The following is a 19,511-nucleotide window of genomic DNA, read 5'->3' on the forward strand; positions in this document are numbered from 1 at the left end:
TAAAAATATATATTTTGTGTTAACTCATTTTTTCTCTTTGTTTTAAACAGGTTTAGTTGGACAAATATGCAGAAATAGAAGAAGTCAGGAGGGATAAAATGCTGTTTATATATATTATAAAAGAGGACAAAGGGAAAGAAAGAATCGCTGACTGAAGCTTTCTGTGTTTCCTGATTCCGTCTGAAAAGATTCCCCAAAGGAGACCAGAGACATTTAAAAAAACAAAAACGACGTGGGACTGGTGGAAACAGAGAGGATTCTTTTAAAAAGGAGTCATAGTAAAATATATTAGTTCTTCTTTAATTTAACTGTGGAATAACTCTGCTGTGATTTCATTACTCTAAAGATATTTTTATTGATGCCCACTGGCCAACATTACTTATCGATACTCATCACTCAGCGCCGCCGTTTTCTACTAAATAAAGTGACCATGTACTTAATAAATGTGTAACTGTATTTAACTGAAATTTCTGCTCCTTCCTGCAGAATCTTCTGCCCATAAATGGACTCACAATAAATGCACATAATTCAGTAATTAGTCATTTGTGGCAGAAAGTGAATTATTGCTGAACACGATTCATTCCTCTAAATGCTGAATGTTCATTATTCTAGATGCAGGCTACTGGTTTACAATTCTTATTCCAAATTCATGCAGAAATAGTTTGGTATTTTAAAAAGGGCCTTCTAGGGACAGGCGTTGGAAATGAGCAGTATCTTAAAATGCTACGATACACTGCGTTGGATAATTGTTGAGCAATTCTCAATTATTTGTATTTGTTCCTACCAAATAAACATGAAATGAAATTAAAGTAAAACCGTAGTGATTTTGACAGAGAAATACAGAAAAAAGCTGCAAAGAATCACACAAATGACTGTATTTTCTTCTGTCAGGCTATTTTTGGTTTTGCCCGGAAAATCCCATAAAAAACACTTTGTGACTTTGGTGAATCTGAAATTCTCCTTTCTGTTTCTCCAAACTCCATCTACTGTAGTAGAACACTGACTATGGAGAGGAACCTCTAAACATCTCAACTGTCTCTTTATAAAAAGAGAAACCTCCATGTGTTCGTACCCTGAACGTGTCCGGGGAGCTGAGGTGGAACTTCTGCCGGATGTCCTCGGAGGCTCCGGCACACAGTCGGTAGAAGATGTGGTAGTTCCTCTCCTCTTTGCTCTGTCGGCAGATCCTCGACTTCTCCAGCAGGTAGTGAGACACGAAGCCTCCCACGACAGCGTTCTGAACACACACAACACACAACACACACACACACACACACACACACACACACACACACACACACACACACACACACACACACACACACACACACACACACACACACACACACACACACACACACACACACACACAGGGAACTCTGTTTAATCTCCAAAAACACCAACTGACTTTTACAGCATCCGTCAGAGCACGATGACCTCAAAACCTGTCACTTCTATTCTTAAAATGAATGTTGTACTTTGAATGGAAATGAGAAAATATCTATAAAATACCCATTTTATTTTGGTTTAAATGGAGGAAACTGATGTTAATAAAGTAGAAAGTCCAGAAAGATCAAATGCAAAACTGTGTGTAGGACATTTATATAGAAATATTCTGCAGCTGCAACAGATTCAGAGACAAAAGAGCAGAAATGATCATAACTGCAGAAGCTGAGGCCTCATTATTTTTAGTGTTTCTTTGCCGTGTAAGCATCTGAGCTGACACTGTGTTTATTAGTGAATGCAGCGATGAAGATAAATACAAACAGTTTACGCTGAATAACCAAAGCTATTAGGCTTCATATTTAATTCACAGCTTCTTCATTGTTGGTGAAACACTCATCTGGGGGACAAACAAAGACGTTCATTTATCTTTAATAAAGCACCTTCTCGTTGAAGTGGATTTCCACAAACTTTCCGAAGCGGCTGCTGTTGTTGTTCCGGACCGTTTTAGCGTTTCCGAACGCCTCCAGCAGCGGGTTGGCTGAGCGGTTAGAGGAGGAGAGAAAACAGTGGAGTCACGAAACACAAACAGAAAAATCAATGAATTAGTTTAACAGGTATGAGGAGCAGCAGAGAGTCTGACCTTCCACGATTCTCTCATCGATGTCCTGACCGGTTCCATACGAAGACGTCAAGTACCTGTCAGCAGAAACACAGAAAGTAAAGTTATAGGTTTGAAGTTTACAGTGTTGATGTTGCTTTTATACTGAGAGGAAGTAAACACCTACTGCTTTAACTACCTCATTTATATTAAGACAACTATCATAAACATCACTCAGTGAAGAGACTCAACATCCCTCCAACACTGAATATGTTTCTGTATTTGTCATATCTACGCTTTTATGAACTGCATGTCTACTGTTGTATTTTGTATTCATGCTAGAAGACTTTCCATTAAAGGGACAGGAACCTGTAATGTTATGTAAAGAGGAAATAAGGTAAAGTGAAACATAGTTAAGTTAAAAAAGTAAAGTGAGGTGAAGAAAAATACGATGAGTTATGATGTGTATAGTTAGGTCAAGTAAATTAAAATGAAGAAAAATAAAGAAAAATAAAGTGAAGTAAAGCGAAGTGAAGTGTGGTAAAATAAAGTAGACTGAGTGTGGTAAAATAAAGTAGACTGAGGTGAAGTAAAGTGAGGTGAAGTGTAGTAAAATAAAGTAAAGTGAGGTGAAGTAAAGTGAGGTGAAGTGTAGTAAAATAAAGTAAACTGAGGTGAAGTAAAGTGAGGTGAAGTGTAGTGAGTGAAGTAAAATGAACAGAAGTGAAGTAAAATAAAGAAAAGTGAAGTTAAATTAAATAAAGTGAGGTGCAGTAAAGTAGAATATAGTGAGGTAAAGTAAAATCAAGTAAAATACAAGTAAAAAATGAAGTAAAATAAAGTGAAGTTAAATTAAATAAAGAGGTGAAGTAAAGTGAAGTGAACACAAGTACAGTTAGTTAAAGTACAGTAAAGTAAGGTAAAAAGAAGTAATTCAAAGTAAAGCGACGTCAAGTAAAGTACAGTGAGGTAAATGAAAGAAAAGCGAAGTGAACACAAGTACAGTAAATAAATAAAATACCTGCAATGATTTACTGTATACGAAAGAATCAAAGAATCACATTCCACCAGGTCATTAGGATCACTAATCACCTGACAGTGAATGAAGAAGCATCGTCTTCCTCACCTGAGCACAAACTTGGTGTTCTCGGTCTTCCCGGCCCCGGACTCCCCTGAGACGATGATGGACTGGCTCATCTTCAGGACCTTCATGTCCCTGTACGCCTTATCAGCTGGAAGTAATCAATAACACACACATGTTAATGTATCTGTCTGACATATAAAGGAAGTCTAAATGAAGAGAGACAGACGAGATGTTCAGAGGACTGTGGGAAATCTGAGTGTTGACTGCAGCCTGCTGGACAGAAGTGGAACTACAATAGGAGATTATTAATGAACTGATTCTGCAGAGAGGACGACACTAGTTTAGAGGATCAATAATCTGATGGTTTAGTCTTTTCATGGGATTTAAATAAAGAATGTTTAAGTTTAGATAAAAGATAATGGTCTTTGGATTTAACATGACGAGGTAAATAGTTACAATGAGAGCAACTACAGGTTGTTTAAAATATATATATTGGAAATACATTTATTTGTTTATTTAATATCTATCTATCTATCTATCTATCTATCTATTTAGTCATCTATTTATCTATTTATTTATTATTTATCTATTTATTTATTATCTATTTATCTATTTATTATATTTATTTATTATCTATCTATCTATCTATCTATTTATTTTATCTATATATCTAGTCATCTATTTATCTATTTATTTATTTATTATCTATCTATTTATTTAGTCATTTAAAGTGCCTTTTATTTTTCTGGTTAGCTGCTAAACTGCCTTTCGTTGTTCAGGTAGCTGTGTTCTCTGTGCAGAAACAATAAAGGTTAACAACACTGTAAAAGCATAAATGAAGACTAATCAATAATAATAATACCTCCTGTCAGGAAGTCACTTATCTGAGACTGATACTGATTAATAGACCAACATGACAAACGATTACACAAACAGAAGCTCCTCCTGTTATCTGACCCGTAAACATCAATCACAATACACAGGAACAACTTCTAAACACCACACAAACAAACAAACAAACAAACAAACAATAAATAAAAATAAATGAATGAATGAATGAATAAATAAATAAAAATTTAAAAAAATACAAAAAAATAAAAAAATAAGAAAATAAAAAAAATTAAAATAATAATAATTAAAAAATATATATAAATAAAGGCGTGAGGAGGAGGAGACTCACCGATGGCGTAGACGTGCGGCGGCAGCGTTCCCAGAGAACGACCTCGGTACTTGCTGATGGTCTCCTTAGAGTAAAGCTTTGGGAGGTCATAGTACGGGTTCACGGCTATCAGGATGTTGGCTACAAACGTCTGGAGGAGGAGGAGGAGGAGGAGAAAGAGAAGATGAAAGAGGAGGGGAAAAATAAGGAGGAGGGGAAGAAGAGGAGGAGAGGAAGAGGAGAGAAGAAGAGGAAAAGGAGGAGGAGGAGAGGAAGAGGAGAAAGATGAAGAAAGAGAAGATGAAATAGAAGATGAAGGAGGAGAAAAATAAGGAGGGGAAGAAGAGAGGAGAAGAGGAAGGATGAGAAAGAGGAGTAGAAGTAAAAGATGAAGAAAGAGGAGGAGAAGAAGAAGGAGGGGAAGAAGAGAGAAGAGAAGGGGAAGGGTGAGAAAGAGGAGGAGGAGAAATAGAAGAAGACATAGAAGGAGCAGAAGAAGAAGAAGAAGAAGAAGAAGAAGAAGAAGAAGAAGAAGAAGAAGAAGAAGAAGAAGAAGAAGAAGAAGAAGAAGAAGAAGAAGAAGAAGAAACAAAAATCAATTGGGAACAAAAAACATTCTTTACGAATCAAAACTACAGCCTCGAAACGATATGTTGTGAGAGTACTTTACTACATTTCCCAGAAACCCCAGTGCAACAGAGTGCATCAATATCCTGCTTTCAGTACTTAAAGACAGAGAGTACATAGAGACTCATCTTCAGAGTTATTGATCATCAGTTGATCAATACGTGACTTTGAACTGAACTGCAGGATTTAAATAACAGGAGCTTGAAATAATCTCCACTAATGTGATTGAATTAAATAGATCGTGAATGCATTACTAATAGGATTATAAATAAACTATAAATGAATCAGTTCCTTCTTCAGCCACCAGATGTCAGTCTGCACTGAGAATATCACAGCAGAGTTTTCTGATTCATTCATTCAGATTATTCATGACATTAATATATATATTTGTAAAGATGACGATTTTGATAACAACTCACATAAATCTTGTCTTTGCTGTATCTCACGCGGACGTTGTTGAGCAGAGTGGCTTCATTCAAGTACATCAAAGAACCTGAGAGACACAAAGAAGTACATATATTATATACATATATATTAACATTAAAACAAAAAGATTCACAGGCAGTGAACGTCTCACAGAGATCAGGAAAACTAGCAGATACATTTCTGAACTATTCTTATCATAATTATTTTACAATTAGACATTAAATGAATGGATAGAGATGTTAAAGTTCAACCACAGACTTTTAAATTGAGTTATTTCTCCATGAATATGAAGAAATTAATCGATTAAAGTGTGCTGTGTTTTTAGAAATGCGGATGAAAGAAAGCAAAATATGTTACTTTTAATTGATAAATGTATATTCAACTTTTAATCCACTGATGGGTCGAGATGACAGAGAATATTGTGAAAATAAGGTTGTAATAATACTTAAAAAATGTCCCCTGGATGAGATGTAAAAACATCTTCCAATGCATTTTGATTAAAAACATTCTAGTGAATATAAACTAATAATTTATCACAGTTTGTCTCCACTCATAAAGAGAAACTTACAGTTGTCCTCCACATGTTTGTTGACGTCGTCCTCTGCAGGGAAGACTTGGCTTACAGCCGCCAGAAACGTCTGCAGAAGGAAGAAAAAGTGAAGAAAATGAATCAAGTTCAACATCATAAAACATCATAAAACAATTCTGTCATCTAAGAGAAGAAAGTCCACATTTCATTAACCGATGAGTCAACCAGCATTCTTTAAGGGAAAGAGAGTTTATTCAAGTTTCACGAGACAATTCATTTACACTTTTCTTCTTTGAGCAAATTCAAGGTGTGTTAAATGAATTTGATGTGAATTACTTACATTTAAGTTTTGTGATTATATAATTTTTGTATGTTTGATACGAGTATTAATGGTTGAAGTTAATTTATTATGTTTATTTATTTTATCGTTTGTGATTGTATAATTATTGTATGTATTATGAGACTATTGATGGTTAAAGTAAATGTATTATTTAGTTAATTTATTTTATTGTTTTTTAATTATATAATTGTATTGTATGTTTGATATGTAACAATGGCACCATTGAAAATTACACCTCTGTCTCAATGGGTCTTCACTGATAAATAAAGGTGAAAATATATATTTCTTTTCAATAAAAGTAAAGGAAAAGTACATTTTTATTAAATAAAACAAGATCAGTAAAGGAAACATTAATTCATGAGGCTTTGTTATTGTTTTTTGAGAAAAACAAAACATGAAATGATGCAGTTTAGAATATCTCATTCATAATTTAATGTCTCTTATTCAACACTGTATTATTATTATATTCCTTTATTGATCCCCATGGGGGAAATTTGAGTGTTGCAGCAGCTCAACTACACAGACACAGACAATAAATACACATACTATACAACAAAATAAAGATAGAACAAAAATAAGAATAAAAATAAAAATGTACAGTATATCCACATGGGGGGGGCTGGTCAGCATGATGACAGACTGTGGTCTCTGCTGTTGTTGTACAGTCTGATGGCAGTGGGCACAAATGAGCGTCTGAAGCTCCGTCCTGCTCTTTGGTAGAATCAGCCGATGGCTGAAAGAGCTGCCCAGCTGCCACAGCTCCTCATGGAGAGGGTGAGAGGGATTGTCCAGGATGGCTCTGAGTTTGGCCTTCATCCTCCTCTCACCCACTGACTCCAGACTGTCCAGCTCCAGACCACCACAGAGCTGGCTCTCCTCACCAGCTTGTTGAGTTTGTTGGCATCTCCAGTCCTGATGCCACCACCCCAGCACGCTACAGCGAAGAAGAGGGCGCTGGCTACCACAGACTGGTAGAAGAAGAGGGCACTGGTTACCACAGACTGGTAGAAGAAGAAAGAAGAGGGCACTGGTTACCACAGACTGGTAGAAGAAGGTAGAAGAAGACTGGTAGAAGAGGGCACTGGCTACCACAGACTGGTAGAAGAAGAGAAGAAGAGGGCACTGGTTACCACAGACTGGTAGAAGAAGAGAGGGCACTGGTTACCACAGACTGCAGAAGAAGAGGGCACTGGCTACCACAGACTGGTAGAAGAAGAGGGCACTGGTTACCACAGACTGGTAGAAGAAGAGAAGGGCAGGTTACCACTGGTAGAAGAAGAGGGCGCTGGTTACCACAGACTGGTAGAAGAGTAGAAGAGAAGAAGAGGGCACTGGCTACCACAGACTGGTAGAAGAAGAGGGCACTGGCTTACCACAGACTGGTAGAAGAAGAGGAAGAAGGGGCACTGGGTAGAAGAAGAGGGCGCTGGTTACCACAGACTGGTAGAAGAAGAGGGCGCTGGTTACCACAGACTGGTAGAAGAAGAGAACCACAGACTGGTAGAAGAAGAGGGCACTGGTTACCACAGACTGGTAGAAGAAGAGAAGAAAGAAGGGCACTGGTTACCACAGACTGGTAGAAGAAGAAGGGGCACCACAGACTGGTAGAAGAAGAGAAGGCGCTGGTTACCACAGACTGGTAGAAGAAGAGGGCGCTGGTTACCACAGACTGGTAGAAGAAGAGGGCGCTGGTTACCACAGACTGGTAGAAGAAGAGGAAGAGGGCACTGGTTACCACAGACTGGTAGAAGAAGAGGGCACTGGTTACCACAGACTGGTAGAAGAAGAGGGCGCTGGTTACCACAGACTGGTAGAAGAAGAGGGCACTGGTTACCACAGACTGGTAGAAGAAGAGGGCACTGGTTACCACAGACTGGTAGAATGCCTTGAGCAGTTTATTGCACACATTGAAGGACCTCAGCCTCCTGGTAGAAGAAGAGGGCACTGGTTACAGGAAGAACAGCCTCTCTGTCCTTTCCTGTAGAGGGCGTCAGTGTTGTGTGTCCAGTCCAGTTTATTGTTGATCTGCACCCCAAGGTGCTTGTAGGACTCAACCCTCTCCACTTCCCCTCCCTGAATGAAAACAGGGACAGGGGGCTTCTGTTCCTCTGGTAGTCCACCACAAGCTCCTTGTATCAGGTGACATCTTTCTTCACTGTGTTGGACATTCGTCATGAATTAATTCTGAAACAGTTTTTAATCTTCGTTTCTCTCCATGCTTTCAGTTCTCAGATTATCATAAGAAATACTTTATTAATCCAGAGAGATAAACTGTGAGCTGCTGATGAATTATTTGGAGGCTGGACGGAGACGGAGACCCGTCAACGTCTGATAAAGTCAATACTCTAAATATAACCATAAAGGTTTTCATACTGAGAGAAGAGAAAAAATGAAAACATTTGGAAACTGTTCTGATGTTCTAGAAGCTTCAGGCCAAGTCTCGACTTGGCTCGATCAGATTGGATCAGCACAAAAGAAAAAAAGGAGCAAATATAACTTCTAAAGATCCCTAATCATATTTTTTTTGGCAATGATACCAATTGCTGATCATTGATTATAGCAGCTGGTCTACAAGGATCCAGAATATTTTTTTGTCATCATCAGTAAACCATCAAAAATACTAAATCTATCTTTTTACTTTGTTATAGTTATTTAAAGTGTTTTTTTCTTCATAAAACCACACAATTCAAATTATATGGAAATAAAAGATTGTATTTTTATTGATTATAACAGATCTAGTCATTATTAGTATTAGTGATGTATCATAATCTGTTTAGAGCTAGTGTTAGGAAGTTAAAAAACTCATAATTCATCTCTAATATCTGTTTTATATTAATGTGAAAACATCTCCTTCAAACTACTGGATTTATTCTAGTTTATCACCAACACTACACTTCACAGATTACATGTGAACACATCATGTTAACGTTATAATTTACCTCATTTTAACTAAACAGAGCCTGAACGCATCATAATGTAACTGAACTACAGGTTACTTCAAAACTCCAGCGTGATATTAACTGAACCGAGGCGGATCAAACTGTGATTTACAGAACAAAGAGTCGTCCATTGTGTCTGACAGCAGGACAGACTGAGTATCAGTCTCTGTGTCCATCTAACGACGTCCAGCTGTGGATTTCTGCCAGCAAGTGAACGCATCGTCAGACACTGGCACAAACTGTCCTCAGCGGGACAGACGGGACATTGTTCTGACCGTTACAGGCCTCGGCTGCAGAGAGCAGATCTGAAGAATGAGTTTACAAAAGGCGATAGTGTACAGTGAGAAAATAATGTTTCTGTTTCCTTTAAGACGAGACAAAGATCTGAGGCTTCTGTAACATGTGGTGACCAAGAGAAACAGTAAAAACACAGGTGATCCACTGACCTAAAACTCTACCTGTGAGATGCTTCTGGGTAACGTTCAGGTCAAATCTCAAAGCGAAGGAATCAATCAGTGTGTAGCCCCGCCCTAAAGCATCCCCTGCTTTATGGTCTGTTTGACTCTAAATGGAGCATCATTTACTAAATGAACATCATGCTGTATTGAAGAAGACTTGAAACTAGAGATTGAGACCATAAACTCATGTTTACAATGTTTACTGAGGGAATAAATCAAGAGAGAAGTAGAGTCATTTTCTCATAGACTTCTATACAACCAGAGGAGTCGCCCCCTGGTGGACAGGAGAGAGAATGCAGCTTTAACACATGAAGCTTTGACTTCACTCAGCAGAACTGGAGGTTTCCACCTGAGCTGCATGAACATCTACAAGACTCAACAGGTATTTCAGCGTTGCCATGAGTCACTGATCTTATTATCTTATGATCTGAACATCTGGATGACGGACAACTGCAGAGAAGGACAAATAACAAACCTGCACTTGATGAGACACGAATCAAATCTTTAAGGCTCTCAAACAGAAACCTTGTGTCCTTTGATCACTGATCGCAGCTCCTTCTTATATAATGCAGTCGTACGTTTTAAACAAGAGCACACAAAACCAGAATCCACAGGTCAGAACTAGAAAACACAAAGTACTTTCTCTCTTCTGCCTTCTTATCAAAAACAAACTACTACATCGTGATCCAGGTACTACAGTGTTGTATACCTGAGGAATGGACACGTCTGTAAGCAGCTACATTCTTAAAGGAAAACTGAAAATCTACTGTTTGAGTGTCAAATATCGCACGAAGACGTGAAAGTTTGTGTTCTGCTCCTACACATAGGACTGTATCTGTTGTCAAAGCAGTTACCATGGCAACCCAGTCACTGTCCGTCACAGCTAATATTAATATCAAGCACTGAATAAAACTTTTATTCTCTCCTGTAGCATAATCAGTACAGCAATAAACGGCTGAACACAAAGCTCCCGTTTGTCCCTGAGCTGTTTACAGTTTGTTGCATGTCAGACATGGAACGATAAAATAAATGTGATTCACGATATCATCCCGATAAAAAATGCATTAAAACATACTGGAATCACTTTACCCTACATTATGATAAGAAACAGATATTCCTATTACGTCACAGAAAGGATAAACATACTTTCTAGTGAAAAACAAACATCTTAAATAAGGTAAAAAAAGAAAAAGCAACATTTAATGTGTCTGTTCTTTCTATCCTGTTAATATCTGTATATATTAAATAAGGCTCTATATTCCACTTTTCTGCCATAACAGCAGTCATGTGTCGATATTCACGATTAACCCAATAGTGGAAATTCAGTGCTTAATCCACAAAACATCCTATATCGTCTCCCATCCCTAGTCTTCTTATTTTAGCCCAAGCAATACAAAATGAACTGGAAACAAACAGAAGATGTGTATTAAAGCATATTTGTCTATTAGTTCATAACTTGTGGTTTTAACATTTTTGGGACTTCGTATCAGAAGAAAATCAGTTTTAAGTGAATCAAAGCTGACAACAGCTTTACATTTCACGCCTACAGAGGATGAGTGGTTGATAGTCACAGCAACTACAGAGGTGAAAAGGTGGAGTAAATAGTCACATTACAGTGAATGGTCATGTAGACGGTTAGAATTTTTAATTGTTTTAATTGCTGAAAATATAAGATTCAAAAACATGTGACCATATCTTCTGTTTTTGTTTTATTTTTTGTGATGCTTTTTTATAATAAGTTTTATTCATTTATTATTTATATCTTTTTCTATTTAATTTATTATTTTTTATATATGTATTATTTATATATTTTTTATTTAATTTATAATTTTTATGTATTTATTTTTATATTTTTTTATTTATATATTTTTTATTTAATTTATAATTTGTTATGTATTTATTGTTAAATATCTTTTTTTTTAATTATTATTTTTGTTTATAATTATTTAATTTATCTTCGATAAATAAATTTATAGATACATTTATTTTAGATGCATTTTATGAAAAAAAAAAAATATATATATATTTGTATGTATAAATGTATCCTAGAAGCAGAAATGCAGCAGCAATGCATGAAAACAGACACCAACAGGTACAAACAATTCACCTTTAAATGTCAGACACACACACACACACACACACACACACACACACACACACACACACACACACACACACACACACACACACACACACACACACACACACACACACACACACACAAACTGTCAGTTTCTGGGTCCGTGTCCCATTAAACCCTGACAGTTCTGTGTTTTATAGGCCGTCAGCACACACAATTAGCGAGGAGGCTCTCTCTCTCAAAAGGGAGCACTCGGTCACAGAGGCCTTCTGGGAAAAAAGATTATGGAGAAGGACAACGAGCTTCATGTGTTCCCACGGCGACGGGGCTCTCCGTGACATTAAGAGCTTATGCCGAGGACGTTATGGAACCACGTCCAGCAGAGAAAAGTGAATTATATGGAGGAACAGCCTGTTTGTCTTGTTGTGAAGAGCCACTCAACGTCAGATTACACAGATTCTTTTTTTATTTATTTTTTGGACTCGAGCACATTAGAGCTGCAGGCTGTTAAAGCTGCAGGGGCCGGAGGTGAATCATTGAGGGGCCGATGCTTTATGGCTTCCAGAGCTGAGGCCTCTTCCACCAGAGATTAAGTGACACGTTAAAAATAATCATTAACACACAAAGAAAAGCACATGGGGAGAGGTTTGGAAGGAAAGGAAAGCTCTTCAAGATCCCGGAGAGGAATCTAAACCCTTTTAATACTCTTCAGTTATCTCGAAGGAAATAAATATATATATTTATATTTGCACCTTAAAAGAGTCCTCCAAAGATTACTCATCGACAATGTCCGACTCACGACCGAGAGCTAACAAAAAACAGGATCAAAATCGACCCAGAAGAACTACAGATATCGTCTTCTTCCTTGTCAAAAACCCTTGCCTACATCACCCACAATGCAACTTGATAATGTAGCCTGCAGCCTCCAACAGGCTACAGAAGTCTTGCTTCTTTCTAACTCCACAGATTCTTATTCTGGTTTTTTCTTCTTAAAAGGCCAAAACATAATTGGATAAATAAAAATAAAACGCTCCCGTGGGTCCAGCTGTTGAATCTTTAAAAAGGTCAAAGGTCGCTCACCTTTCCCTTCTGTTTGAGAGGTTCGATGCTGAGGCTGTCGGCGCCGATGTCCACTATGGTTCCCAGCTGGAACCCGTCCGTTGGGTGGGGCGCCCACACCGGCTTCCCATCCTCCATCGCTCCACACTGAGGACTCTGGAGAAACACGACATGCAGAACAGTCAGAGGAGAGAAAAACGCATTAACGTTCATACGGTTGTAGAATGAAGTATTTTACAGGATTTCTGCTCCTGAAACCTGCTGGAGTACCCTTTTAATATATATATATATATATATATATATATATATATATATATATATATATATATATATATAAACAAAATACATGATGGTAACTGCCACAAAGCACAGAAGCATTTCTGTCTTCTTTGTCATTAAAACATTTAATTGTTTCCTCTTCAAACAGGTTTCACCGATGGCCTCAAATACCTACAGACACACTTTATTAATACCATAAGCATGAATAAACTCGGCGAACTACACATTTATTTAGCAATTTTCAAAACAAAGAATAAATAGCAAACAACAAAATTTTTTAAAAAAGATAGTATTTGCTTTGAAATAAAGACTGGAACCCTTTCTCAAAAAACTTGATTAGTAAAAATCATCGGCCATTGTTTTGCATAAAACCCTCTTTTAAAGTTTTAAAGTCATTTTAAATAAATTTTGTTAATTGTTGAAATTTATCGGTTTTATTTTAGTTGATGAAATCCTAATGAAACAAAGTAAAACATTATTTCTGTGCTGGAACCTTTTGTTTCCAGAATATCTAAAAATAAGACGTAGTTTAATGGCTGTTATTTAATATTTCCAAATAAAATGTTGATATCTTTTATGTTTAATGCTTAATTCATTCATATTTGCATTTCTAGTTATTACATACAATCAAAGTCTTCCTCTTTTTTTTCTACTTTATATTTCTGACAAAGTTTGATATGTTGTATTTTTATAAATGTTCAATAAACCAAAACAAACAATCATTTGATCTTAAAATCTAACCGGCATTTAAACTTTTTTCGATGTATTTCTCTCCTTTGAGTTTATTAGCGTTGACAAAACTACTTCAAATGAATCTCAACACATATTAAAGGCTGGAAAAAAACATTTAAAGCACATTTTACTACTTTGTGTACATTCAGTTTTTATTAGCAGGAGTTCCTAAAGATGTTTAAATGTTGGATTAACTTTGAACACGTGTAGCATGTTTTTTGCAGTTGTTTTGTGAATCTGCATCGACTCTCGTGACGTTCTGTCTGAACTCTCCGTGGCTTCGTGGTCGCCAACAAACCAGTGAGAGTTATTAAATCAGACCAGCAGCTGATGGTTTATCGTGGTGCTGATGTTGTTCCCTCAGGGACGAAACTCTGACACTCACAGAAGAGACAGAACAACACCGTCCAGGTCAGGAACTGCTGATTTGTAATCATTTCAATACACAGTACAGATTTAATGAAATCAATTAATATACGCTCCAGGAATATTTAACAGTTTTAAAACACATTTCTGGTGGATTTAGGAATTCATTTAGTTTACACAAGTGCTGAAATGAAAAGTCAATTTACCAATTTGTCCATTGAAAAAAGACCATCTTGATAATCAATACTATATTGTTTTTTTACAATTTATGACAGAAAAATGCCAAATAATTTCTCTTTAGGGTTTTGAACAAAAACATTTTCACTATTTTCTCACATTTCATGTAAATATCCATCAATTGGCTGACCGTAAAAGTCCTCAGATTTACCAATAACGGAATTGATTTTTAGTCATTTCTGAAACTATATAAATACTATTAATTAATATCATCATCTTAACTGTTAAGTTGCACTTTGGCATTGCTTTGAATTAAATGCTAACATTAGCATGCTAATATCTTCAACAGAAATGTTAAGATGCTGATGCGTAGAAGGATTACCATGGTAACCATCCACGTCTTTGTTTAGCATGTTAGCATGCTAATATATAGTTCTACAGGTATCTACTGTTCATGGTATCTTGGTATAATTGACAATATGCACGTATTTGAGTACCTCAACTGTTTAAGTAAGAATAATTGCCAATGAACAAGTGTTAAATGTTTATTATTTTAAAAATAAAAGAACATTTTCTTTGTTTTTCCCTATCGTACCCAATCGCGACCTAAAAGACAGAACCGAACCATGACCTTTGTGCAGCGTTTCTCCCCTGGTATCAATGGAACCAGAGTACTTGTAGCTGTACTTGTACTTTGTTGTCTCCTTCAACACAAGCAGCCGGAGGGACAGCAGACCACAAACCACCAACATGTGTGAGAAAACTGGAAAAACGAGCCACCAGGACTCAACAGAGAGTGTTTACATGGACACTGTGTTCCAGATCAGAGACCGTCCTCCATTCAGGATCCACTGGGAGGGAAGGTTAGACCTCCACAAGATGATAAGACCTCATGAATCCAGGTCACATAGTTTATGAGTTAAACTGTTTTACATTAGTGTCTAAAGCTTTGAAGAGTAACTAGAGTTGTCTCTACCCTGGAAATTCAATAAACGCCACTAAAACCTGAAAGCAAAATATGTGCCAGGGGCTAAGACACCCAGATGCGTCATCATTGGCTCAATTTCCGCATGTCTCTTGAAAATTACACCATGCTTTCTTGCATTACAGAAAATAAAAAGCACTGCGCAAAAGCCAAGTTTCAACCAGTAAAAATACACTAAAATGTCAACATTAGGACCTGAATCCATCCATAACACCACTAAATACACATACGTTGGTTTTCAGCTGAAATAAAAGTTGGTTCGGGGGTTTAGTTACTCTTCAAACATCAACCCAAAGCCAAAGAAACATGTTTAATGACATCTGACTCTGTTAATGAGCCAAGTTGTGTCCAACAGTTTCCATCCAGCTCCCAGCGGCTCTCTCTCTCTCCACATGGTGGCTTCCTGCCAAACTGAAAACTTAATAACAGCACTGAGGTTTCTATGGGAACATAAAATAATTACCTCACAGTTCAGCACTGTGCCGAGCGCCACACTGAGAGGCCATCAAACTCAATAAACCAAAACCATGTGGGAACGATGGTCTCTCTTACTGGTCCTGTTGTACCTGGAGGACAACCGGGTTTGGTCCAGTGGCTCAGGTGTTCTTCACTCTCTGATGAGTTCATCTCATTTGTTTTTGTTGAAGATAACAGAAACAAACAGTGTGGATGTTTTTGTAATGAGGTCAGAGCCCTGTGGCTAAAAGGTCACGGGTTCAAAGACAGCGACAACAAACACTGACTTCATCATGTTTTAAACCAACAGTGAATTATCTACTAACAAGTGTCCGGATGTCTCTTTAAGCTCCATTAAAACACATCAACGAGATTAACTGTTGTTCTTTCATCACCATGACAACACACTGTAGTTTATGTATACTCAATCCCACATAAATAATGACTATAAATGCACCATTTCCTTCAGGTTGTTTGACATATTATGTTTTATATTTTAGGAACCAATGAGCTGAGAGACACAGACAGGAAGTCAGGAAGAACTGAGACAAACATGTCGTTGGTTTTGGTCTTTTTTCTGTTGGATTTGTTGACAATAAGAAAAATAATGAATACTGTCAGGTTCAATCTTTAAATTTATCAATTTATGGGAGAAATTTAACTGCCAAAGAAAACAAAAAAGCACAATTTCAACAAGAAAAGTTAAAATATTTATCCAAAAAGTGGTTGATGACCACAACTCTCATTTTAAAAAGTGGACAAACACCAGCTGTGATTACATCATTTTTCTCGCTTCATAACGGCGAGTATGAACTAAACTTGAGGCCAGAAGGTCAGGTGACTAAATGCAGATCAAAGGTTGATGGTAACTCATTGTCAGGGCTGTAAAAAGTCCCCTGGGAACAAAGCACAAGACTGCATTTCACTTTGTGGTATAAATATAAGAGGACATTTAATTAGAAAAGCTCTGTAGTGCTAAATCAATCCTCTAAAAGCAGCGCAAACTGCTCTGGGATCAATAAATCGTCTGCACAGTGTGAAGACAAGGATGATTAAAACATTAAAGGTTGTGTGAAGTTCTCAGACGTTACGGAGGACAAACAGTATCCGACCCACATTCATGAAGTCTTTGACCAGGATGTCAAACTCTGTCCTCATTTATAAAGAAGGTGCATCAACAAATAGATAACTGAGGATATGAGGTCAATATCTAATCCACTCTACTTCCTGATGAACGCTGTCAGGACGAATATATGATTTTCAATGATGATGATAAAGAAAAAGATTCTTAGTTAAATGGTGCCAACATTTCAGAACAGTGAAATAACACCTAATAGATTTGATTGCAAACATCCACCTGCAATCTATAAGCCTCACACAAATTATCATTTCAACAATCTCATCAAATCATAAATGACATTGAGCAGAAGTGAAATATCTCCCTCTGAATTGCAGTAAAGTAGTTGTAGCATGAATTTAAAGTAGTACAATAAAGTGACAGTATCTCAAAAAGTACCATACATGAGTAAATGTATTTAGGTAATTAAAGAAAATGTCACACAGTGTTTTGGAACAAGTAAGCGTTAATTCAAAACTCCCACAGTGAACATTTATTTCTAGTAGAGTCTCTTTGACTGACAGTAACTGACAAATGATCACAGACACAGCCAACACCCTCCACCAGCACACAGGAGGTGATGTAATCATGAGTTGTTAACACCAATAAATACTTGGATGAAAGAGGTTATAAATGACTTTGGCTGACTGAAGTTGCTTTCATGCAACCTTGGAAATTAAAGATTCTGTGACTTCCTCATGGTAGTAAAACAGTAGCCCGATTCTCCAGGTAGTGAGGCGTTAACACACCTTTAGCCTTTCCTTCATGCATTTATAACAGGTTTCACAAGTTTGTCCTGACCTCAGATCTGCTGATACCAGGAGTCAAGCTTTAGGGCGGGACTACACACTGATTGACAGGTCGACACCAGAGACGTATACGGCGTCTCTACGTCACTCCTCCTCAGTCCAAATATGGTCACTTCCTGTTCACTGGTTGCAAAAAAGCCAAGATGGCGACGGCCAAAATGCTGAAGTCGACGCTTCAAAACCGCCGTCAACAAACCAATGAGTGACGTCACGACGACTACGTCCACTTCTTATATACAGTCTCCCTTAATCGATAAGTTGTCTGGTTAGAAAATGGTGTAAAAAAAGTCGATCAGTGTTTCTCAAAGTCCAACATGACGTCCGTTAATGTCTAGTTGTGTCCACAACTCAAAGATATTTAGTTTACTGTCACAGAGGAGCAAAGAAACCAGAACATATTGGAATCAGATCATTTTTACATTTTTTTCTTAAAAAATTATTCAAATTGATTAATCTATTATCAAAATAGTTGAGGATTCATTTAATAGTTGGCAACTACTAGATCAAATTATCATTTCAGCTCAAATCTAATTTTGGGAAGACAAAATCATGATCGCAATTAATATTTGATTAATTTTGCAGCCCTACAACACTGTTGTCAACTAGTTTATTATGCGTTTCTGCAGAACTATTATCCTGAAATGATTCAATTTAAAGATATTCCGGATTATATTTTAATCAAAGGTAAAAAAATATATAAAATGAAGTATTTGCCCCTTGCACAGTGAAATGCAGGAGTCATAATGTATAAAAGACTGGTGTGCAATAAAGAATAAAGAATTAGAATAAAGAGATATATAATTTATTATTACAATATAAAGAAAACTATAAATATTCTGTAAGTAATAAAGTATTGAAATACTGATGGTTGGGGCTCAGCTGTGTAATTCCTTCCAGTCTATAAAAATGCAAATATCATTATAACATTTGCACTCCTCGCTTGTAAACATGCAAATGTTGAGGACAGAAAGACAACACACCTTCTTTTACAGACTCGTTTTACGTTCTTTATCACGTCTGCAAGCTCGTAAATTATTAATCAACTGAGAATTTCTGACTTTTCAAACCCTCCACTCTGAATTTACTGACAGTGCAGCTAAATGTATCCCCAGCAGACGTCTGATCCGGCTGATTGAACCACAGTCAGCTAATGGCCGACTCCTCACTCAGTAAAGTGTTTCTAGAAAAAGCCTTGAACTAAAAAACGGTTCTCTCTATTTGTAGACGCTGCCTCTTTGATATTTTAAAATCTGCTTCTTCACGGCCGAAACGTATCGAGCTGTCGGCTTCTTCTGGAACATTGTTTTCCATTAACGTCCTCGGTCATGTGAGAAATTAAAGATGCTAATGGTTCCCAATGCAGAGTGTTATAATGGTCATTCATGCTAAATGGGTTTTTATTGAAGAAACGGTGAGTGAACGCGTTCATTTGAGGGAGAAAATGTGAATTAACTGGCAGAATAAGTTATTTATACTTTAGTTGAACAATCAAATGTATTTAAAACAAATCCCAGAGTGTTTTTTTGTGTTTTGTCACTTTTAAAAGTCTCGTTTTATCCGAGAAACAGTCCAAACCCGAAAGTTATAAATTTACAATCAGATAAGACAAAAGAAAAACAGAAAATTCTCACAACTGACAAGCTGGAAACACAGAATATTTGGTATTTTTGCCAAACTGTTTACTTTTTACCATATTTTATTGTATATTTTCATATTTCTATGTTTAAATTATGTCTTTATTATTGCACTGTTTTGTTATTTACTGTTTGCACCAATTAATCACCTAGCCAAATTCCTTGTATGTGTAACGTACTTGACAATAAACAGCTTCTGATTCTGAAAAAA

General features: G+C 36.8%; 1 protein-coding gene across 4 annotated transcripts in view; it reads right to left on the reverse strand.

Moving 5' to 3' along the window:
• The window catches only part of myo6a (myosin VIa), a 109,747-nt gene that overhangs the window by 79,051 nt on the left and 11,185 nt on the right, over positions 1 to 19,511 (reverse strand). For all 4 annotated transcript variants that reach the window (XM_054618058.1, XM_054618057.1, XM_054618062.1 and 1 more), the window contains exons 2-9: positions 12,767 to 12,901; positions 5,909 to 5,978; positions 5,334 to 5,407; positions 4,309 to 4,438; positions 3,171 to 3,276; positions 2,087 to 2,142; positions 1,887 to 1,984; positions 1,073 to 1,237 (exon numbers count right to left, since the gene is read on the reverse strand). In XM_054618058.1, the coding sequence (XP_054474033.1) occupies positions 1,073 to 1,237; positions 1,887 to 1,984; positions 2,087 to 2,142; positions 3,171 to 3,276; positions 4,309 to 4,438; positions 5,334 to 5,407; positions 5,909 to 5,978; positions 12,767 to 12,883 (816 nt within the window). In that variant the 5' untranslated portion in view covers positions 12,884 to 12,901. The remainder of the gene's footprint in view (positions 1 to 1,072; positions 1,238 to 1,886; positions 1,985 to 2,086; positions 2,143 to 3,170; positions 3,277 to 4,308; positions 4,439 to 5,333; positions 5,408 to 5,908; positions 5,979 to 12,766; positions 12,902 to 19,511) is intronic.

The sequence above is a fragment of the Anoplopoma fimbria genome, chromosome 18 (genome assembly GCF_027596085.1).
Source record: "Anoplopoma fimbria isolate UVic2021 breed Golden Eagle Sablefish chromosome 18, Afim_UVic_2022, whole genome shotgun sequence".
NCBI lineage: Eukaryota > Metazoa > Chordata > Actinopteri > Perciformes > Anoplopomatidae > Anoplopoma > Anoplopoma fimbria.